Genomic DNA, 24,056 nt, shown 5'->3' on the forward strand with positions numbered 1-24,056 from the left:
CTGTCGCTCCGGGATTTTCCCTCAGGTGTCTGGGTATCCTACAGGCATCTCAGATTCACTACAGCCAAAAGGAGACTCTCCACTTCCCAGCCCCTCCCGGGAAACAGGATCGTTCCACTTGCTCAGGCCCCAAACTTCAGAGCCACAGGGCACTCTTTTCTCTCAGCCTCCACATCCAATCTATCTGCAAAATCTGGGGATTCTGTCTTCAGAATATATTTGGAAGCAACTCCTCACCACCCTGCCGCTCCCCCCGTGGTCGGAGCCACAGTCGTCTCTGGCTTGAATGTCAGCGATAGCTCCTTACTAGGCTGCCCGGGTCCCTCCTTTCACTCTTGACAACCTGTACACATGACGGCCAGGCTGATCCTTAAAAACTCAAACTCAATCTTGTCCTTCTTCTAGTTGACACTATCCCACCTCGCTCAGATAAAAGTCCCCAAACACTAGCCCACCCGTCCTTTTGCTACCTCTGGCCACACTGCCCTCCGGACCCCCCCCTAGCAGCCTCCTCCGCAGCTCCACACTTCGTTCAGCCCCTCACAGCCGCCGCACTTCTGCTCAAATGTTCAGGGTCAGAGCCGTAGTCGGGGCTGCCTGGCAGAAGCTGGGCCCGCGGAGGGAGGGTCTGCCTGGCGGAGTGGGAGCCACAGGGGAAAGAAACACTGTGCAAGATGCTGCCCCAGGAAAAACAAGGGAAGACGAAATCCTTGGGGTCTTTCCTCTTCCACTCCAGACCCCAGTCTCCCCGACTGTCTCCCACTGGCCAAACCTGGCCAGACACCAGTTGGCCAAAGATCCTCGGACTGCAGTTCCCGGCAACACAGAGCAGGTAGGACAGCGAACATCTAAGAGCAGAGGCAATGACCCCCCAAAAAACACCCCCACTAGAAAGAGCAAGTCTCCAGACAGGCTGAAAAATCAGTCCCTGGTGAAGGAGTGATTAAATGACACAATGCTCTAGACGTATCCGTTCTTAGACTTGCAAAGATAAACAAAAGATTTGGAACCAGCGATCCTGTCCTTTGGAGATGTAGGGTCTCCTTGAAGCTCGGCTACGAAGAGCCGCTCTCCTGGCCTTCTAACCACGAGAGTCACGGACAATGCGTCGGCCTCAGCGTGTGTGCCCTGGAGTCTTGGCTGTGAGCCCGCACCGCCCCAACCCTGCACTGCACGCCAGGGCTTTGGGAGAAGCTGGGGCACCCACCTCCACCAGATGCTGGGAAGTCCTGGACCATGGGTGAATACGCTACAATGGCAGGAAAACGTTCTCTCAGGCTGGTCAAAGAACAATGAACCCTGTAATTACACTTTATTTTTTGACCTAGAGGGTAAAGAGCCACAATGAGCGGGGAGAGGAAAAACAAGCCAGGCCTCTGGCACCGTGATGCTCTTGGGAGTGTGTGTTGCAATGAACTGAAATGAGCTGACGCACAGCGTTTTAGTCAGAAAATCTCTCTCTCCCCATCCTCTCCCAAGAGCTCATGCAATTCTTAGGAGTTATATTTAGGAACATTTTACAAAGTGCTGTTCTGACCCACATGGCATAAGGAGGGTTGTCAAAAACCACTAGGTCCTTGAGAGCCTACCGCCTGTCCGTCCAGAGCCCTTGAACGGAGCCTCTTGTGGGCTCTGTCTGTGCACCAAATGGGCACTTACTGATTACGGTATAAAGTGCTAAGGTACAAGGACGGGAATAGAGGTTAGCAAGGCCGAGCATGGGTTTAACTCTGGGTGTGGCTGGGCCCTCGTGGGGAGGGACACTCTGAGAGCCGGGAGGACATCTGTGCATCTTCAGTGGGGCTCAGGGGTCAGCAGGTCCAAGTCTGTACACACCTACCAATCCAGGACAGGACCTGGTGCTCTGCTCCCCAAACGTGGCCAATCCCTAGGAATTGTAAATATATTTTTTCTGGAATCTTGTTGAAAAGCTATAACTGGCATTCTTTTTTTTTAAGTATACCTTTCAGCACTTTTTTTTTTTTCCTTTGGCCACACCACACAGCATGCGGGATCTTAGTTCCCCGACCAGGGATCGAACCCATGCCCCCTGCAGTGGAAGCGTGGAGTCTTAACCACTGGACCGTCAGGGAAGTCTCTGTAACTGGCATTCTCAAGGCCAGGTCTGGACATCAGCTGCAAGTCACACAAAGGGATGGTAACGACGGTGCTGATAAGTGCCCTCCCGTAAAAGTTCACGTTCAATTTGAACTGCAATATATGAACTTTGGGTCCAGTCTAATAACCAAAGTAATTTTATTTGTTGGGAAATTACTACAATTAATGTGCAATATTTAATCACGTCTGAAATAGACGGGTAAGTGAGAGGTCAGGAAGTCAGTCATGAGCCATAGTCAGATAACAGTGGTATTCCAAATTTCCCAGAGTTAATCTGTATGCTTCTGGCGTGTTCAAAGCTCAGAACAAAGTTGGGAACCAACAGACACAGACCTCTAGTCAAATCCTGCAGCCCAGGGAGCCCAAACCCATTACCTGGATGGGAGGTTATGCCGGATCACCGGGACAAAGGTCACATGGCAAACACTGTAAAGCAGCCATTGGTGGAACCAAGGACTTTATTCCCAACTAATGCTGTTTATGTGTTGATTACCCTTAGTCAAGGAAGGGAGCATAATGGCTGGGATTACCTATCCTTTTATTTAGCAAACCGACCCCTCCCCCTGCCCAGTGCTGGGTGGCCACACATACCCTGCTTGCTGAACCTGCCATTCTTTAGAGGGTGTGTGTGCAGGCACAGAGCTGGTCAAGACAGCAGGCTACTCTCTAGAGAAAAGATGGGAATGACAAGTCTGCCCTTGGGAGAGTATTGCCACAGAGTTTACCTTTACCTTAATCCAAAGTACTTCTTAGATTCCATGATCGGGACTGCCTCATGGTCAACTGGTGTTACGGGTGAAGAGCAATCTGGAACACAGATAAAGAAGTGGCTTGCATGGGTCCCGCCCAGAAAATCAAAAGGGACCCAGGAAAGGGTTGTCAGGAGAGGTGCTGGTCCGGAGCACCTGCCTCCACTTCTCCCCATGGATGGGTATTCATGGTTCCATTTGCACCAGGGAGCACAAGCTGTCACAAGGTTACACAATCAGTGGCCAAGTTTAAAGGGAGATAAAAACTGGAATGTGACCCTCAGTCTGGTTTTCATGATTAGATAACACCCTCTTCGCTTGATAGCCCATGAGCTATCAGAGCGTTTACAGAGTCCTGAGTCCAAGCCTTATGGTTTCCTTTTCCCAAGAGTTGCTTTTTTGCACAGAATTGAGTCACTGGTGTCCTGACTACGTAGACCACTGTTTTCCCCTCAACTCTATGTCACAGGCACAGAGACCAAGGCAGCTAAGATGTTCAATCATTTGTCCAAGGTCACCCTGACGGAGGTTCCTCAATAATGTTGTCAGCCTTGTGCAAAGCTTTTAAAAAGGAGGGGCCACATTTTTTAAATGTCGTTCCAGAGGACACAGCAAATTAAGATCAATGGACAGAAGTTAAATGGATTACAAAGCACTCTGACAGCTAGTCTCAGTTTCCCTCATCTGTACAATGCCTAGGAGAGTTTTCTTAGGGGATTTTAATAGAAATTAGGTAAGATAATTAATATGAACTACCTAATATAATGTCTGATATGTAATAGGTAATCAAAAAGTTAATTCCTTTCTTCTTCCTGACAGTGGAACGTATCACCACTGAATATAGGAATTCACCAGACACAGATGTCTCTCTACAGACCCTTGTTCGCCAAGATTCCTTCTAACTACAACATTCCAAGTTTACAGGGCAGACTTTAAATCTATGAGTGCATCACAAATTCTAAGACTTTCTAAGTTGTCAATGCTCTACTAAGATGACTCATGGTTTCCAGAGTCATTTTCATTTATATGGGATATTAATAGACAAAATGGAAAAAAAAAGGGGGTGGGTGGGTAGGGACCAGTTAATCTAGAAAACTAGGCTAAGTGAAATTCATCCTGTAAATTCTTAATCCAGGGTTTCATTTATGTTGACTGTTGTACTCTGTGTATTTCACTTCTCAACTAGATTGTAGGTCTTCAGTGCAGCATTTTAAATGGTCTTCTCTGAATGAAGTGCTGCCCTGGCTGGGGAAGAGGTGGCACCATCACGGTGCGCCAGTGTGATGACCTGGAGCCCTGGGGGTACATCAAATGTCCAGGGGATGTTAGTCTGGGGTGTTAGTGGTGGTATAGCAATTACACCAACACATGCGTGGTATAAAACAGGGTTAATAACATCCTCTCCCATAGATGTATTGAAACACCCCAGCAATGGCACCTAGTAGGTGCCATATATCGGTAACTCTATGAGGAGCCTAGACAAATGATGCCCCAAATGGACACATCTTCAAAATACCCCCTTCCCCTGAGAACCTCTGTCTTAAACCATCTGTGAGGAAGGACCAGGGGTCTTTTGTTTGCTTGTTTGTTTTAAATGTTCAATTCATCGTGAAATGGAATGAAGGAAAAAAAGGAAGGAAAAAAAATGGCTGGTAAACTTCTTCTGACTCCATCTATAAGAAACACCCAAATTTCAAAAAAAAAAAAATTAACATGTGGAACCCAAAAAAAGGAGAGGGCTCTTGAAATGCAGGCAATATGGTAAAATGTTTTGATTTAAGATTCCCAGGCAGTAAAGTCTGCACTCCAACAAAACAAACTCAGAAAACAAATGAATTTTATTAATGAATGATCGGGCATATTTACTCAAATCAACTGACAAAAGTACGTAATCTAACAATCGCTAGACGAGGCCCTTCAACCATGACAGGCCTCAGGCAAAGCGTTCAGTGTTGAGAAGTAACAGCGGCTTCCTCATTCTGAATCCGTCCCAGGAGGGGCCTCCCAGTGGCTCCCGGACTTCCCCTCCTGGTTCTCCATCTCTCCTTTTCAAACCCGTTCTCAGCAAATGGAGTGATTTGCATGCCTTGGCAAATAATCACTGTGATAGGGATTAAAACATTAAACTGAAGAGGTGAAATTTAAATGACAGTTGGGGAGTCATTTTGAGTGGGTAAGGGTGGGCTTTATACCACATCACATAGGCTGAAGGTCCACCCTTTTCTACTTCTAACCAGTGTTTCTAGCATTTAGTGAAATAATGCACTCAGTCTCCTGAAATCCTCCTGCAGGCAGCCAGTCAGAAAAAGGTCAAAGCGAGAAACGCCACACCTGTGGGGCAGGGATGGCCACCGGGTTTTTGAACCCAGGTGCGGTCCCCTCCAGAGCACTGCAACCTTCTGTCCAGAAAGCACTACTCCGGGACCAGGAGGGTCTTCAGTCTGGCTCCATTCTGGACTGGAGAGCCGGGAGGAGAAGGAAGACAAACCCACCAGAAACCCACCCCTCTGAACCACGGCACCACCCAGACCGCAGGAACTCGGATGGGAGAGGGAAACAGGGAAGATGGCTGAACCAGGGTTCCTCCTGGCTGGGTGGGGGGCACCGCCTAAGAGGTGGCCCTGAAAGCGGGCTCACCCTCCTCCCCAAGAGAGAACTGTGCGAATCTCCGCACCTGGACAGGAGTGAAGGCCATCTCCTCACAGACCCCAGGGCGTTCCCAAAGCGACCTGTGTCCCGTTCTTTCTCGGGTGGCCTCCCCGCCCCACTGATTACAGGGAGCAGCAGCGCTGACGTCAGCGTTCAGGGCGCTCGAGTGACTTTTGGGGCCACTCTATCCTCAGAACCTAGAGCAGGAGAGGAGGCGACTCCCGACCGAGCACTCACCTTACTCCCAGCCAGGCGGGCAGGGGGCTGGGGGGTGAGGATCGCGCCATCCTGGGGCCCACCTCGGCGGGTGGTGGGGGGGGCCGCACCGCCACCCAGGAGAACGCCCCACCGGCCCTCGGCTACGGGCGGTGCCAGACGGGCAACGCGGTGGCTGAGACCGTGGCAGCACGTGGGGGACTCGCGCGGGGTTTACTGTCCTCTCCTCCACTGTTTCTTCCGCAGTCTTAGGAACCCCGCGTACACTGCGGCGCCGGGTTGCTGACTCCGCGCCCGACACTTACCGCCGATCCCCTGGTGAACCTGAGCAAAGCCGGGTGGGGTGGGGTTCGGCGGGGTGGGGGTGAAAACCCGCACTCCGCCCGCAACACTGACCGCTCTCAGTGCGCATTCAAGTCCGCACGCCGGCAGGGAGGGGCCCAAGCCGCGGTTTTCCGAGAAGCACGTGCGGGTCAGCGCGCATCCCAGCGAAACCCGCGCTTCCGCCGCGGCCGGGTCTGCGGGGCACAGTGCGCGTGTGCGTGTGTTAGCGGGTGAGGCATAAACAGACACTGGGGGACGACAGGAGTCAGAAATCATCCCGGAGCGAGTCCCGCGCCGCCGCGGCCGCAGGGGGCGGCGGGGTTCGGCGGGCGGAGCGGGAGGGCGCGCCGCACGCCGCGCACTTCCTGTTCGAGGCACGCCGCCGTCCACCGCTCCGCGAGCCTGCGTCGGTGCCGGGCCCGGCCCTTCGTTGACCCCTCGGGCCCCGGGGCCGCGGCGAGGCGGCGGAACGGACCGGGCGCCTGCCCTCCGCTCCCCGCGGGGCTCCCGCACGCCCTCCGGCCGGCAGGGCGGCCGCCAGAACTCGTGCTCGCAGTCGAGCTTCAGCCCAGTTGCGAAGAGTGTTCACGCTTGCACCTCCTCTTCCCCTCCTCCCTCCCTCCCTCTCGCCCAGAAAGGAGGACGGACCTAGTTCCAGGCTGCGGGCTGGTTTATTCTCCGGTGGAGGGTCATATTAACATACAAACCGTCTGGCTCTCGCCAGATTTTCCACTTAGGCATAGGCATAGGAGGGCTGCTTCCCAAATTGCCGTGTTTAACTGCACCTGCCTTTCTGATTACCTCTGGGAATCTGTGGGAGGAGCCGAGAGGGTGGAAAATGTTGCTTCGCTTTGCAAAAGGAAGAAAACTTTGTCACCCAGCGGGAGACCTCTGCCACGCGTAGCCCGGCGAGAGACCAGAACCAGTACAGCCTTTGGCTTTGATTTCGCATCCGAAGAGCCCGTAGGAAGAAGAGGACACGTGAACTCGGCGCTCCCGCCGACCGCCACCCCAGCTCCACCTTCCCTCCCCGCGGAAGTCCCCACGCGGTGTCTTCAGGGTGCAAGGACAGTAAACAGCGCGTGCGGCTCGCGGCCGACGGCTGGGGCCGGGCTGGGAAGGAGAGGACCGAATTCCAGGAACGAGTCACCCGGAATTAACTTCTGGTTAAAGTTATGGGAAGCGCGGCCATGGACACCAAGAAGAAGAAGGACGTTTCCAGCCCCGGCGGGAGCAGCGGCAAGAAGAACAGCAGCCAGAAGCGGCGTTCGCTGCGAGTGCACATTCCGGTGAGTCCCACCCCGCCGTCCTCGGCCCCCCACCCTCGGGTCGCTCCGACCCGGCGCGGAAGCGGTTAACGCGGGACGCCCCGCGCGCGCCGTGCGTGCCCCTCCTGTCACTTCGGGCGGCTTGGGGAAGGGTGGAGGCGCGGGGCCGAGCTGGGCCGCTGTGCCCGGGCTCCATCCCTCTCCCCACCCGCGTGCTGCCGGTGCTCGGCGACCGTCTGCAGCGGGGGCGGGAGCTGCGGGGCGGGCTGTGCGTAGCACGGGATCCCGCCGGGTGCGGGTGCTGGGGCGGGGGCGGAGGGGCGGTGCGTAGCGTTGTTTTGTTGAAAAAGGACAGTGTGGACTGAGCTCCGGGGAGGTGGAGCCGCGCGCCGCTGCCGGGGACTGAGGGGAGGGGCGGTGGGTGGGGACAGCGGGGGAGGGGGGCGTTGGCTGTGTAGCTGCGCCCTCAAATGGACGCCCCCCCCTGCTCCCCAGTTTCCCTCGGGTGACTCTGGGCCGGGGGCTGGAGACTCCTCTGCCGCCAGCCCCTTTGCCTGACCCTGGGAGCACCTTTCAGGCACTTAGGGGCTCGGGACTCCCTAAGGCGTGCAGGGCCCCCGCGAACTTCAGCCCTGGCCACGCCGGCAGCCGGGCCCGGACTTTGGCGACATCGATCGGTCTGCTGCTTGACTTTGTCCAGCTGGAGGGAGCGGCGGGCGGGGTCGTGCGCCCACCCTGCGCTTTGCCTGCCCAGGTAGCCCGTGGACCCCGAAGCCTTCCCTAGCCTCCCCGTGGGGGGACGTGCGGCGCAGCCCTTACCTGCACCGGAAGGAAACCCCCAACTGGTTCACACCCCCCCAGCCTTCACCAACCAAGTAAATGTATACACATACACACACACACACACGCACACACACACGAGGGCTTCATGGAAAATGCAATTTTGATCACGGATGAGGGTCTTGGGCACGGGTTGGGGGTACGGGGTGAGTCCCACCCTCCAGGGCTGTCTCCGAGGACACCTTGTTAAAGACACCTCCTTAAAGTTAATCCTTCCTGACGGCAGCATGGGGCCTGGGGTAGGGCAGCTGGTCGCGCACTTTCTGCTGCGAACCACCTTAGGCACTTCACTCCTGTGTTTGTTGACCGCAGCTCCTCCTTCCCAGGCCTGTGTGCACACATTGGCCAGGAAGGGTAGGGAGCCCCAGACATCTGATGGGTACTTCAGGGAGCAGCCCCAAGTTGGGAAGGGTGGCCAGCCCTCCCTGGCAGGGGGACGCTCAGGGAGCAGGTGACTGGACCCCTGCCTGCTGTGTGACCACCAGGGTGATGACCCAAATATGCAGGAATAAGCATTCCTTTGAATAAACATTCTATATGAAAATGAGATATTCCTGTTTACATTGCTAATGTGAGACATTTTAAGCCATATTTGTAAATAAAAAGTTAGACACAGGTACTCCTAACCTCCCTCGGCAGTCATCACTTGGCTGAAACGTTTAACCACTCAGCTTCTCCCATTTGTCAAACAGATAATAATTCTGCTTTGCCTACCTTTCAGGGATGTTGAAATAAAATAACTCATGGGAAAGCTCTTACTAATGCAAAGTGTTATATGAATGTATGGCTATTACATCTATATCAGAGCACCTAATTTAAAAGAGAGAGAAAAGAAAATGACATTGTCCAGTGCCCAGGCCATGTCGTATTTACGTTGATTGGTGAGGCCGGTCTCAAGTAGGAGTATGTGTGTGGGGTGCGCTCCAGAGGTGGTGTAGGACAAAATCCAGAACCCGGAAAGGGACTGAGCGGCCAGGCTATGAAAGTGGAAGAGCCACGATATAGTCGGAATACTCCGACCAGCCTTCCTGCTGCTGGTGATGACTTTGGCTGATTTAGACAACGTTCTTGGCATGATGCAGCCCTTACAGAAAGTTCTGTTCACTCAATTATTCCACGACACGTGTGCCATGCTGCTTGATGGTGAGATCCAGGGGGGAACGAGAGGGGCTCTATCTCCACCCTCACAGGGCTTGCCTTTGCTTGGGGGGGGGACCGGGGGGTCTTCTCACTAACCAACTAGTAATTACCTGTTGATCCTTGTGCTGGGCTGGGTGAGAGTTACACTCTAGCTGGGAAAATACAGCATTCAGACAGATGTTAGCAGATGACCCAAGGGCACAAGATGACCAGTGCAGGCAGTACCTGCTTTCAGAGGGGAGAGAAGGGAGAGGTGGCAGTACATTGACATGTTTAGAGAGACATTAGACCCAGAGGTGGTAGGCAGGACAGAGACATGGCAGGGGTTACCCCTGCCCGGGAACCAGCCTGAGCACCCCCATGGAGTCGGGGAGTTGGAGGACTGCTTCCAACTCCAGTGAAGAGCCCCTTTTCATGGAAGAAAGGGTTTGAGAATCAGAGTAATCAGAAATACATCAAGGCCAAATCAAGGAGAGCCTTGAGGTTGGATTGCATGATTTAGCAAATAAAAATACTAAATGCCCAGTTAAATTAGAATTTTAAACAATGAACAACTTTTTAGTATATGAATGTGCCAGGCCCCATTTGGGATAAACTTATACTAAAAAATACCCATTGTTATCTGAAATCCCAGTTTAACTGGCGTCCTGTATCTTCTCTGGCAGCCCTCCCTGGAAGGTAGGCCCGGGGATGAGGATGTCCCCTGAAGCCACTGAGAAGCTGCAGTAGACGCTGTTGGGGCCCTGCCCGGTGTGCCCATAGCCCACCCAGCGTTCTCCGCAGCCTTGCTGGACAGCTCCACCCCACACCACAGTTTCTCACTGTGTCTTTCTTGCTCCTGAAGGAACCCTCCTGAATAGGGGCAGTTTGCTCAGCCTGAGTACAGGCTGGGCTGGAAATGCTGGGATTGGGATTATGCCCTAAGGGGCAACCCTCAGGCAGGGAGGGATGCAGGTGGGACTGTTCCCCAGCCTCCCCATCCCCGGGGGTGATGGTTCTGACATGGGTTCTGCAGGATGCCTCAGAGGGTGGCAGCAGGGCCCAGCCCCTGTTGCCCGCAGTGGTGGTCTGATCATCAATAATGCACCCTTTCCGGCTGTTCCGGCTTCCCTGCCTCACTTGCCCTGCTTCCTGGTATAAATGACTGAATCTAAGTCGTTGTCTCACTGTTTTGGGCCAGGGGGGATTTAAACTAAGAAGCAATTAAAGGTGATGAAAACAACGCTTTGTGAGAACTAGCCTGGTGGCAGCATGTACCAGGACATTCGGGATTCTAAAGAGTGACTCCTGGAAGACACTGTGGCCTGGCAGTCCTGTGGGTGGGGTCATTTGGTGGCGTCCAGTGACACTCACAGTGATGAGGCCTCCTGGGACCTCCAGTGTCCAAGCAGCTTGTCTTTTTACTGAATTGGATTGTGTCCTTTTTGGACACGATTGGACTCAGTCTCAACCCCCATATCTGGTGCATAAACAGAACCATGACCAAGGATGTTGGGGGAAATCATTGCAAACCTTCATCCTAGGCTCTGATTATCTTTAACCATCTTCACTCTGCCTTCCTACCAATAGCGCCTGCTGTGCCGTGAGACACCAGAAAAGAGGAATCAATTTTAGGGGATACACTAGGGACTTGGGTGACAGCGGGTAGTGGAGACCCAGAGTTACTAACTAAAGTAATTTATTCATTGAATTCTATCGTAGGGAGAATGGCCCTTGGGCCTAATGGAGGGTGTAACCTTGCTTGATTTTAGTCTCAGTTTGGATCACCTTTATGGGAAACTCTCTCGGATCTTGTCACGGGAAAGAGAAGGAGAGAGAGGAGAGGAGAGGAAGAGGAAAGCCTGAGTGCAGGTTCCTTTGGGGTTGCGCTGGGCCTTTGAAAGTAGCGAGATGGGCGTAGTGTTTCAGAGTCCTGGTGAGTTGGCACCTCGCCTGGGTTCTCTTCCCTCAGCCTTCATCCGTAATGTAAAGCGGGAATAATAATCAAGGTGGTGGGAATGCGTTTAGAAAATACCTCATTAGAAGTCTAGCTGTGCGTGACGATCTGCCAGCACTTTGCCAGAGAAGCCATTGCTGGGAGTAAGCATGTTCTTTCCTCCTTTTTGTCCAAGAAAAATCATTTTCCCTATTAATGCTGAAATTTATGTATCTTAGACATATTTTAGTTGATGACCGTGGGCTGGGTCGTTGACTGTATTGTTGGTCTCTGGAACTGTTCACAAGCCAGTGACAGAGCAGGAGGCCAAGGGGGCAGGGAGGGCTTTGGAGAGAAGGACCCACACAGGAGCCTGTGGGGACACTGAGGCAGCTGGAGGGGGTCGGGCTCGATCCGAGGTGGTGGCCCGATATTCGCTGCTGGCGGAACGCACGAGTCCCCAGGCCTCTTGGGAGAGGTGCTCCAGAAATCCTTCACAGTCCCTGGAGACAACCTAAACATAGAGCCAGGGGCAGCTGGCCAGTCCCAGAAGGTTGTGGAGACACAGCTTGGCTTGGGCCTGCCACTAGGGATGCCTTCGCTTGTGGTGTCTCCGGAGGGAGGCCTCACGCTGCTGGAGGCCCAGCGCCCTTCACCTTGGCGATGGGCCGGTGACCAGGAGCCTCCATCCAATCAGATCCGCTCCGCTAGGGCCGTGCGTACAGGAGGGGGCATCGCCCGGATGCGGGTGGGGATGGGAGCTGCCTTTCTGCCCCGGGGGCTGGAGGACCCAGTGACAGCAGTGCTCACTGCCCAATACACCATCGAAACACCCTGGACTGAAGCCTCGGTGAAGAGAAAGGGGATCCCGTGCGGCACAGTGGGGGTATCAGTTTTGACCTTGGCCTTGACCTTGGTCAGTTTGTACCACCTTGAGCAAGATTTGTTGGGTTAGGGTTTAGGGCAGTGTTTTTCAAAGTGCAGTTTGTGGACCAGCTTAAGCAGAACCACCCGGTGTTTGTTTAAAATGTAAAATCCTAGGTCTCAGCCCAGAACTGCTGAATCAGAGTCTCTGGGGAGTGGGACCTGTGGTTCTTTGTTTCTGGTAAGTTCTCCAGGTGACTCTTATGCCTACAGGGGTTTAAAAAACAATTGATTTCCAACTTCCTCAGCGTAGCGATGATCTGTTCTCCTGCCCCTGTGAGTTACTCTATCAATCTGTCCATCCACCCATCTAAGTATCCGTGTGTCTGTCCATCTGTCCATCTGTCTATCTATCATCTGCACTTTTTCAGCTGTCATTGAGAAGAGAGATCCTTGGCTGCTGACTGTTAAACAAAGGTGGAATATTTCTGGCTCCCAAATAAAGATGAATGTCCAGATAGGCCCCCAGCCTGAGTAACCCAACATGGGCCAGCCTGTTAGGCCTCACTGCAGTGTTTCTTGACTTGGCCCTTCAGTGGTTAGGTGCATCTTGGGTGCCCTGAGCACAGGTTCTTAGTTGCTCCGCAGCATGTAGGATCTTCCCAGACCAGGGCTCGAACCCGTCTCCCCTGCACTGGCAGGCGGATTCCCAACCACTGCGCCACCAGGGAAGCCCTCTTGTGCTAAATTCTTAAAAGAAGTGATTGTGTGAATCCTTCTACGAAAAAACAAAGATTTTGTATATGTATATATCTTCAAGAGTTTTACGAAGGTGCAGAAGTGTTTTTCCTGTAGCTCTTTCTAATAATATTAACCCTCAATAAATGTTAAATCTAAAATATGAAACTATAACTTAGTACAAGGTGTCTAAGTTGATGTGGCATTTAAATATCTACAGGAGAACTTTGCAGAAGGGACCAGAGTATGATACTGGGACCTTCGGGAGTCAAGGTACTCAGTGATGGAGCCCCCGGAACTCTCCTGTGGCTCCGGGGTTTATAAATGAGGCCTGGGTGCCTCTCTGCGGCTCGCAGAGCACGGCTGGCAGTGTGTGGGCTTCCTGCAGCGTGGGCATTGCACATTGGCTGAATGCCAGTTAAACACATTCCAGTGCTGGGCTGTGGGAGGGAATGGGCAGGCAGAGAACAGATTTAGGGGTCCCTTTCCTTGAAGACTCTACCCCGCAGACCGTGCACAGACCGCTGTGGACCAGCTCACGTAGTGATCTAAGCAGAGCACATTCAAAACGCGTGGGTTTGCAGAATCACATCCAGTGACTTTGGGCGTACACGCAGGCTGGATTCCCTGTCTCATCCTCTTGTCCCCACTTTACAGATGGCCCAGCTGAGAACAAGTACGTTCCCTGTTTCATGGTTGGGTGACACTTTATTCAAGTCTAGCCTCTGCTGCCCTGTTCCCACTCTCCCCCAGGACCTGCCTGTGGAGGGTCCAAGATCCTTGTGTAAACCAGGCTCTGAACACTGCATAGTGGCCTAATGATGAATGTGACCATCTATATTCGGGATCATTATTGCACCAAAAGGACATCGCTAGTACTGAGGTTCCAGAAGCAGAAGCAGCAGCCCAATACAGTGTGTGTTCAATATTACATCTTTCCACACATCATAAACTCGTTCTGGTTCTCAGTGCTTCACAAGTATCTTGCCCTGCTTGTTTTCTTTGAACTGCCCTTCCGAAATAAAACCCAGCAAAACTATTCTATTGCTGATCTGCACTCAGGGGTTTCCCTTTAGACCAAAGTATGACTCAGGAAAGGACTTGGAAGCACTTCTTACTTGCCAAGGGCTTTTCACCTGCTCACACCTCATTCACTTAACTTCTACATCAGTTTGTGTCCTCTGAAACCATCCAGACAAATAACTGTGCTCTTAAATGATGCTGTTTCTTGTCTATTTTCTTCTGCTTTTCCTGTCTTGGTATATTCAGCTCACTGCCAGCGCTGTCTATTTCTGGGCACTATTTCACTTTTATGGGGCTACTCAGGTCACCGAACAGGCCACAGATCCTTGGAAGAGCTGGGTTAGAATCCAGCCCTCTTTTCCCCCATTCTCCTCCACCCACCCCCCTCTGACCCAGAGCAGTGAGTATGAGCACATGTGAATGCCTGTGACTCCCAGTTCTTTCCAGACAGTAACCAGCCTGTCTTGATATCCCAGGACAGCGAACCAAATGTCGGAATGTGGTCAGTGTCTTTAAAATTTGGGACAGACAAAGGCCGATGAAGTGCTGCGCAGCCGAGTTGAAACAGTCCTTAATTTGCTTGGTCAATTGACCGTGACCTTGCTGTCAGATGGGCAGAGCCACATGGGAGTGAAGCTATATCCCCAAGGGTTAACCACAGGGAATTCTTAGAGAGACCCCATTGCAGGGTGCAGCTGAACCAGAGGAAATGGTTGAGGGTTAATCAGCCGGGCTTCCCCTCCGGTGGAGGAAGGTTTCTCACGTGTGACTGGCTTAGCCCTGCATCAGAATGGTTAAGCCAAATCTCACTCATCTCTTTGTTCCTCTACCTACGTTGAAAATAATTTGATCCCCATCCTTTCCTTCCTGTTGACAGGAAGCCCTTCTCTGCCAACTCATGGCTTGTCACAGACCAATCAGATATCATCCAGGCTCTGGGGCTCGTGCCAGGGCCTCTCTGTTTTGATATACTCTGACCTGGCAGCGAAGTTGCTGATGAATGTACAACAAAGACCAATTTGCTCTTGGTCACCCCAGGAGTCCAGCCTTTTTTCCATGCGGCTGAGGCCGGGTCCTAGCTGTGGGAGCCGTGCAGCCCTGCCAGCGTCCTGCGGGGGCCCGGCGGGGACTCGGTGCAGAGCCAGGTGCAGGTGGCACCGGGGTGACCTCCGCTGGTGCTGGGGGGTGCAGGAGGAAGGACACGACAGGGCCGGAATTTTAGGAAGTGGGGCCCCAACTACTCAGTTTGTAAAGAAATGGAGAGCTAGCTTGCTGGGACCATGTTTACAGTTGGGCACCTTTAGAGCTAGGACTGGGAAACCTGTCAGCTCATTTATGTCTGTTTCCCAGGTACTGTGCTAGGTGTTGAGGATACAAAGGTGAATAGGGTCATGGGCTGAACTGTGTCCCCCAAAGCTATGGTGAAGTCCTAACCTTTGGTACCTGTGAACGTGACCTTATTTGGAAATAGGGTCTTTGCAGATGTAATCAAGTTACCATGAGGTTAGGCTGGGCCCCTAAACCAGTATGACTGGTGTCCTTATAAAAAGTGGGAAATTTGGATACAGAGACACAGAAGGAAGATCATGTGAAGACAGAGGCAGAGATTGGAGTGATGCTGTCATAAGCCAAGGAACCCTGGGGCTACTAGAGACTGGAAGAAGCAAGGGAGGACCCTCCCCTGGAGGATTTCAGGCTCTGGCCTCCAGAACTGTGAGAGAATTTCTGTAGTTTTAAAAACACACGGTTTGTTTGTGGTACTGTGTTACGGGGGCCCCAGGGACCTCCTACGACAGGCTCCCTGCCTGCACAGCACAGCTGGAGACAGTGGTCATTCCGATGTTGTTCGCCGGCCCCATTCTTGTCCACAGGATATTGTGTAATGAGCACCCTAGCAATTCAGACGCTGCTCGACGTGTAGTTTTGTTCCTGGTGGCTATGACCGATCAATATTACTGATGATCAGATACTCTCTGGGACGGCACGTTGTCATCAGATTTAGCTAATACTGTGGAGCACTTGCTCCAGGTGCCAGGTGTGTGCTTATGTAAGCTGTCTCTGTTTATCTCCAAAATAACCCTGTGAAATACTATTATTGTCATTATCGGTGTTATTATCCTTATCACAGAGAAAGAACTTTAGGCCGTCCACAGCTCACAACTATTCTAATCCAACCTGCCAAGAAAGTTCTGGTGTTTAATTGGGTTTTTGATGTCCCTGCTCTGCCCTGCCCCAGCCCCAGGGTTTGGATGCCCGTGAATGGTCCAGGCAGCCTGGGGTGGGAGGCAAGACTGCTGGGCAGGACAGACACCACCCCCATGATGGGCACACGGAGAACGAAATATCTGGTCTGGCAAGCTGCCTTCCAAGGGTTTGCCCTTGGGGTTGACCAGGTCTTTATTTGCTCCCTTTTACATGAAGGACATTGAAGGCTGTTATTTACCCTTCTCATCTCGAAGATAAATAATCTGCCTTTTATAATTTCATAGGTCTTATTCTCTAGTTCTTTCTCATTTTTTGTTTTTTTAAATAACTGAGTATTAGAGTGAACACCAAACCAGGAATCAAGAAATCCTGCGCTGAGTCCTCTGTCACACGACTGCGGGGCTTCTTCTTACTGAGTTACCAGACATTCGCCAAAAGCCCTTTCTTTGTGTGCCAAGCACCGGGCAAGGCTGAGAGTAAAACTGCCACCAGGAGGGGCACGGCCCCCACCCTCACAAGGCTCAGAGTCTACAGGGGAGCCGTGGCACAAGTCACCACGTCGGTTCATTTTTGCTACCAAACACCCCCAAACAGTGACTTAAATCAGCAAACATTTGGGACTTCCCTGGCGGTCCATTGGTTAAGACTTTACCTTCCAATGCAGGGAGTGCGGGTTCGATCCGTGGTCAGAGTGCTAAGATCTCACATGCCTCGCGGCCAAAAAACCAAAGCATAAAACAGAAGCAATATTGTAACAAATTCAACAAAGACTTTAAAAATGGTCCACATCAAAAAAAAAAAAAAATCTTAAAAAAAACCCCATTTATCTTTCTCAAATACATATAATATATAATAATTAATAATATTAATATTATATAATAATCAGTATGTTAATCTTGTTACTATATAATTATATATTATAATTATGTGATATTGTTATATACAATTATATATAATATATAATTGTATATGACATATAATACACACAGATAAAGTATATATAATTAAATGTAATATATTACATGTTATATATTATATTACATTATGTATTACAATTATAACATATTAATTATAATTGTTAATTAAATATTACTTTCTAGTAGATACTTAATATATTAAGACCTTAAACAGGTTGACATATAATTAAATTATGTTTAATAATATATTATCATTAATCATATAATTGCTAGATAGTAATACTCTATGTCATATCTATAAAAAAGAGGATTGCAATCTAAGGTCTCCATTTGGCTCAGGCACCATGATTGTATGGAAACTGCTTCGTCCCAAGGTCAGGTGGGCGTCGAGGGGCTGTGAGCGAGGGTGAGGAGGCCAGGTCCTCCCGAGGCTGGCCTTCGATAGGCCCCCCACCCTTTCATCACTGAGGGTGGGTGAGCGTCAGGGGAGCTGCTGTGCCCTTGGGGAGAGGCCAGTGCCAGGAGAACGGAGAGGTAACTTTTCACCACTCTTCTGTGCTCGTTAAGTGTATTTTGAGATTTCTGAAATGACCTCAGGACACAGGTAATAGAATATTCTCGGCTCAAAGACACACGGAAATGCTGGGCCACAGTACCAAACTGGGTTTAGGGAGGAACCCGGCCGGGAGTCTTCCGCCAGGTGCAGAAGTGGCCTGGAGCCTGCATAGTGGCCTCCGGGAGCAGAGATGAGGCCGCCTCAAGAGTCACATGACTGGCCAGTGGCAAAGCAGGGAGGAAAACTTGGGTGTTCTTCTCGGGGGAATGTTGGGAAGACAGGAGACCCTTCCAGGCAGGCGGGCATTCGGGGCGCAGGTGAGGAGGGCTTCCGGGGAGCCCAGTCTGCCTGGCCCGCGTGGCGCTCTGCAGAGCTCTCTGCGCCTCGGCTTAGATCAGAAAACGATTTCAAAGCAGCTCCCTTTTGCACTGGCTCAAAATCAAAGCTGTGGGCAGCGGTGAGCCGTCACGGAGCCCTCTCAGCGCGGACCCAGGCTGCAGGCTTGCGCTGGCTTCCACGCTCCATCCACACCCTCCTTCTCTAGACGTGGTGACGACCGTTTTCAGGGAAGGTTCAGAGCACAGCTCCATAGGCTTGGCGTGCGGGCACCGCGTTTATGACCATAATAAAATACGACTTAAAGTCGAATGGACATATTTGGTTATGTTCCTCGTTTAATGATGGTCTACCTCTGAAACGATCTTTGTTACCTTCACCTAAAAATTATTCTTAGCCAATGACTCTGTGCCTCTAGCTTTGGTCCTTCAGTGGTGGGGGAAGGAAAGAAAGCCAGTGGGGCAGAGGGAGAAGCTGGATGGTGGAGCGGTCACAACTGGCCTCAGCTGACCCCCTGGATCTGGGATGGCCCTTCAGAGTTGTCCCAGATTGGGCGAGTGGGGGCCCGACCCTTGTCTCCTTAGTTAGAACATGTGCCCCTTTGAGGATGGTGTGCCTCTACGTCTTCCTGTCCCAGCCCCAAGGAAACCGTCTCCCACGTGAGCAGCCCTCACGTTGATGCTGATAATGGTGGGGAGAAAGCGCAGAAGCCAAACAACACCGCGGGAAAGGAAAAAAATGGGAGTCTTTGAGAATCCAGATGCTTAGTTAACTCTACGAACTAATTCCGAAAAAGCTGGGTGAATCAACTGTTTACAAATCTTACGAGAGTCAAATATCATAAAGAGAAAAGTTTCAGATAAACCATGTTTTGTTGGTTCAATGAAAGGGTAATTTTCAGGAATGCTACTGTGTTAGTTGTTTTTTCCCCTCCATCTCCTACCTGGGAAAGTTATTTGGGCTTTTTGCTCAGGCTCACTGACTAGTTAGAACATCATAAATCTGCCAGGAGGTATTCTAGATGACACAGTAATCCTTTGACTGGAAACGGGTCTAGCGCCTGCACTGAAAGATGCCAAGCAAGCAGGGAGGGAGCGGGTGGTGGATGGGTCCAAGGCCAGGCGCCAGCCCCTCGGCCTCACGACCTTCGAACCATGGGAGGTGGGAACATCCGCCCACGGCGGCGACAGTCTGGACCTAGCTGTCATTTGTGCTAGGTTCTCGAGAACAGAATCGTTTGTGGGAGCAGGGAAAACATGAGGGTTTTCACCTGCTCTGTAAAAGGGGGGCGTGGTGGAGGGCGGTGAGTTTGGGTGTCAGACTTCAAGGTTGCAATTCTCATGCCATCATTGCTTCTGTGTCCACTTGGGCAGTTTACTGGCGCTTCCCGAGCCTCAGTTTCCTCACCTGTAAAATGTGGACCATAGTCCCCACTTTGCCCACTGGGCTTGGGGGAGAATGAGATGAGATCCCTGGGTTAAAGCAAGAGGGTGGTACCCTAGGAATGCTGGTTTCCTCTCCACTACAAAGGGGCCCGTGAGGAAGACCGCCCTAAGCATATAGCTGTGGCTCCCATACCACTGCCGGATTTCTGGGATGGTCCCCCAGGAACAGAATTTTATTCTTTTCAGTGGAAGTGATTCTTTAATTGTAAATTCAATGTAAATTCCTCTTTATCCCTTGTGGCACTTCGGCTAAATACATTTACAGATTTGTTCCGCAGATGTCCTTACTCACAGTGAAATGGTCCAAATGGCTAAAGCCTTAACCCCAGAGTGAAAGCCAGTGTGAGCCCCAGGGGTTGAGAGGTAGAGCCTTTAACTGACTGTGGTTGGAAATGGCCTTTGCCAGGAACTTGAAGGCCAAGTCTTGGGAGGGGGGCTGCCGAGAGTTGGGTGGTGGGTGTGCACATGGAAACCGGCAGGCTCCACCTGGGAGCGGAACGCCCCTGGGGACTCCCGCAATCTCTCCCGCCTCCCCCGCCCTCTGCCTCGGGCCTGCAGGGCCCCAGGGGAGTCGCTGGCTCTGGGGGGGGGGGTCGTGTGCTCCCCTGGGTCGGAATGTGACAGCCCAGGAGATGGTGCTGAGCAGCTAGCCTTCTGGGGTTAATGTGTGTCTGTCCTCACCCCCTTGGGCAGCTGCCATTGAGGCTCTCCTGGGGATTTTGCACCTCAACTCCAGAGAGTGAGCCTTGGGGCTTTTGTGGGGCTGGGGTCTGGGCTGGGCTCCCTTCGTGCCTCTGTGTCCTCAGCTGGTCCCAGTACGAGGTGGGACCTACGCCACCTTCCACAGCCGAGGCCTTGGGCGCCGTGGGCCACTCTTGGGTAGAGTCTGTCTGTGCTTCTGTGTCTCGCCCGCTGCAGCGCAGGGATAGACTGGAACATGCTGCAGGGAGGGCGGAAGGGGGGAGAGCCAGTGACAGAGCCAGGGAAGGGGGGGTGGGACGGAGGAGCCCAGTGGGTGCGCAGGCAGGCAGTGGAAGTGGAGGAATAAAGTGCGTTTCTGCAAGGTCCGGTGATCTCTGTCCCAGAGAACGACGGGGAAACACTTTCCGGCCTGTGTTTCTGCCCTGGTAGCTCCGCAGGCACCCCCCGACCCGCCCAGAGCTGCTGACGGTGCCGGCTTGTGCCCCCTGCCTGCCTCTCTGGGCTGGGGGTGTGCCTCTCAGGCTGCTAATTAATAGTTCTTATTTAGGGGGGGATGAGAGCATTTGATGGGGGAGATGGAGCCTCATTAGGGGCTGGAAGGGCCCTCCCGGGTCTGGCATCCCATGATTTTGTGATGCCTGCCGACACCGCAGGTGCCCACCCACTGCCTGCCCCTCCCAGCCCTCGGTCCCGGCAGGCAGGGCTGGGGGCCACCATAGAAAGAGTCTTGGACTGCGTGGCAGAGGGACGTAATCCCAGTCCCACATCCCCCAGCTTCATTGACTTGGGCAAAGCTCAGAGCCCCGTCCGCTGCCACGAGATGACTGCTGTCTAAGTGGGCGCATCATTCAACACGCTGAGCCCTGGACTGGTGAGGGAGGGGGCCGCGTCCCCTGGTGCGTTAATGTCAGTCCACCGCCCTTACCTGGAACAGAAGAGGGTCAGATGGCGTTGGTTTGAAAGGCCCAGAGGATCTCATACAGACCCCAAGGAAACAGGAGGATTCCTTCACCAGATGGCATCTTTCTCCCACGATCCGGAGAAGGAATCTGCCAGCAGGAGACTGACAGGTCTCACAGATCCACGCAGCAAGCCCACCCAGCGTGGTCGCCGAACAAGTGGGGACGCAGCTTTGGGGAAGGGAGTCCACTCAGCAGGTTAGCGGCTGAGCAAGCGCAGAAGAGACGCACAGAGTGTCACAAGCCCTCAGCTTCTGACGGAGCCAGGACAGCCCTGGGCTGGCGGCCCTTCTGGGCACGAAGCTTGGGTGCCCGGGGCAACCTGCTCCCCCATCCCGCAGACCTCGCCCTGCCAGCCCTGCCAGCCCTGCCAGCAGCTTCCCTTGGTGCGTGGGTGAAAATCCTGGAGAAGGGCTTGGCTCCACCTTCAAGGTCAAGATCAAGATTGATTACTGCTGCCTTGTTTTCTTCTGTTTAGAGAACTATAAGTTTCCAAGGCGATCGAGCAGGCTCACACCCCCTCCGCACACAGCTCTTCCTGCGGAGGGGCTGGGAGCCTGGGGTGATGTCCGTCTCGGTCTTGCTGGGGACAGCGTCCTGCGTCCTCCATCCCCCCACCAGTGCCGCTCAGGACCAGCTTTGTTGCTGGGTCCCCAGGGAGTGTTCACTGGTACCCGTGGGAAGAACATCCCCGGTGGCGCAGCAAAACTGCCCCTAAGCCGGTGTCCTCGCCCTGCCGGAAGCCTCAGGGGCCTGCTTTTCCTGACTCTTGTTCTGTGACCGACGTGAGAGACACTGGCCGGTGTCCAGCCCCTCCTCAGAGGACGCTGGTTCTCCGAGCTTTCTGTGGTCTGAGAGCTGCTGAAAACTCCCCTGGGCTGGCGGGGGCCAGGACGGGCTGGACCTCTTGTTTGTGCCCTGGTCTTGCAGGAAGTGGGGCCCCTCTTCCACTCCCTGGACTCCTCAGGTGGAATTTCTGTTCCGTTACCTTTCCTTAAAGCACCCAGTGTGTCCCACTCGGCAGGCACTCCCTAAACACTATTCTGGCTTCTACCAAGGTGACTTCGGTTTTGAAGGTCAGACCAAACCTTCTCATCTTTAGAAAACTCTCGAGTCACAGGACTGCCAGGAATGGCCAGAGTGAGTTACGACATCACCTTGTCTCGCAGCAGCAATGGCATCGGGTGTTGTCATGGTCCAGGACCACCGAGGAGGCAGGCCTTCCGTGCCCCTAAATCTCCCCTCCCCTCCACACTCACAGGGAAGGAGCGGGGGGAAGGGGAGGGGAAGGGGTCCTTTAGAATCTCCAAGTTGGGAAAGACGTGGGTATTTAAATGTCCACCAAGGACCACCTAGTCCAATCCCGAGAAGGTATCATTAAAATACTTGGACTCTGAAACGGCCGGAGGCTCCCGGGCACACATACACGCAAATGTCAAATAACCTCCCTATTTCTTGAAGCTACAAGAAGTGTCAGCTTCAACCGCCTTCTCACCGGGTGTCAACTTCAACCGCCTTCTCACCGGGCGTCCTGTGCTGGGCTCCTGGCAGAGCAGACTCGGGTGGGGATGGTGACGTGTACTGGAGGTGGCGATCACGCGCAGGGGAGCTTTGGGGTCGACTCCTGGGGAGGGGAGGAAGCAGGGTCAGGCGGGGGGAGGGGCTGAGTGGCGGTGCCGTCCCAGCCAGGGCCTCGGTCCACACTCCCAGGTTGTGCTGGGTTAGTCAGTCACGCATCCCACGAGGGCGGCCCGGCCTTGGGCGAGGTGGCTGCCTTGGGCCAAGGCAAACCTTGAAAGGGGGGCAGCGGGCGCCGTCTTCCTGTAGCACCGCCGGCAGCCGGGAGCAAGCCCCTCAGCCCTGAAGAGGGGCCCGGGGGCAGCACCCAGCATGCCGGACCCTCCATGGAACGGGGCCACCTGCTACCCTTTGTCTCCTCCATCCCTTCCTGCCCAGCGATGAGAGACGTAGGTCCAAGTTGTGCTGAAGGTGGAAGAGGTAGTCGTGTCCACCTCCACTGCTCCACCGAGGTGGCACCTGGTCTTTGCGATTCTCAAGGTCAGCCCTGAAGGGGAAGGAAGAGGAACGGTGACTAATAAAAAGAGCTGATACTCACCGAGCCGGCACGCCCAAGCACGTGTGTGCAGTGGCTTACCTGAGCCCCACCTGTGAGGTGATACCCATTCTCCAGGTGGGAAAATCTTTGCAGCAGAGGCCAGGCTCCCAAGCCCGAGCCACCTGGCACCTGAGTGCCCATGCAGAACCACCGTGCCCCACAGCCAGATGGTGCGGGCAGGCAAAGTGGCCCCTGAGGACACGCACGGAAGGCGCAGGATGTTTACCTCCAGCTGTTGTTCCAGGCCGATCGCAGACCGTAAGTCTGCGGTCTTGCACCTGCAGCTCCTGATGGGTCCACCTTGGGCACAGCGGCCCCATGATGGGCGGACCCGCAGCTCTGTGAACCTCGCTGGTCTGCAGGGAGCCAGTGGCAAGAGAAGAAGGGTCCTGAACGTCACCAGCCAAAACAAGTGACTTCTCCCTCCTCCGAGTCCTCACATTGATTTGCATATGACACCGTACTTCCCTGGTCCTCTTGGCTCTGACCAGGCCCCCACTTACCCACCTTCACAGCCTCTGCTTTCAACCACCCTTCATCCGCAGCAGACGTTCTTTCACAGCAATGATCAGACCTTGGCTAATGGAGAATTGGTGGGTCTTAGGGTTTTCTCCTAATGTTGCTTTCCAAAAGTTCTGCTGGCTAGTGTCTTTGGATCCCTAAGAGACCACCTTTCATGGAAAACTGAAGGAAGTAGACTCATGCCCAAGACTCCTGGCTGCAAACGAATAGCTTCTCGTCATCCATTTCCCTTTTTTTTTTTGGTCTCCTCCTTTGCGTCTCTTTTTCTGTTTCTTGTTTTCTCCTGTTTCCCTGCCCTCTATCTCTTCTCATCCTTTGTTTTGTTTCTTCAGAACTAGATTCCACCAGGCTTGAAAAACCTGCTCTCTGACCCAATTCCCTTCCCTGTGGTCACCGCCCCAGCCAAGAGGCACCAGCGGAGTCCCTGTGGGGACACTGCCCCTGGTGCTTCGAG

At 53.1% G+C, this 24,056-nt stretch overlaps 1 protein-coding gene across 5 annotated transcripts in view; it reads left to right on the top strand.

Moving 5' to 3' along the window:
* Nucleotides 1-6,704: 6,704 nt before the first annotated feature.
* Nucleotides 6,705-24,056, top strand: part of PRKAG2 (protein kinase AMP-activated non-catalytic subunit gamma 2) — a 285,917-nt gene continuing 268,565 nt past the window's right edge. For 2 of the 5 annotated variants that reach the window (XM_036863639.1, XM_036863640.1), the window contains exon 1: nucleotides 6,711-7,345. In XM_036863639.1, coding sequence (XP_036719534.1) covers nucleotides 7,232-7,345 — 114 coding nt within the window. In that variant the 5' untranslated portion in view covers nucleotides 6,711-7,231. Of the gene's footprint in view, nucleotides 7,346-24,056 lie in introns of all 5 variants that reach the window. The other 3 variants (XR_005021237.1, XM_036863641.1, XM_036863646.1) reach the window with 3 other exon arrangements.

Source organism: Balaenoptera musculus, chromosome 9, assembly GCF_009873245.2.
Source record: "Balaenoptera musculus isolate JJ_BM4_2016_0621 chromosome 9, mBalMus1.pri.v3, whole genome shotgun sequence".
NCBI lineage: Eukaryota > Metazoa > Chordata > Mammalia > Artiodactyla > Balaenopteridae > Balaenoptera > Balaenoptera musculus.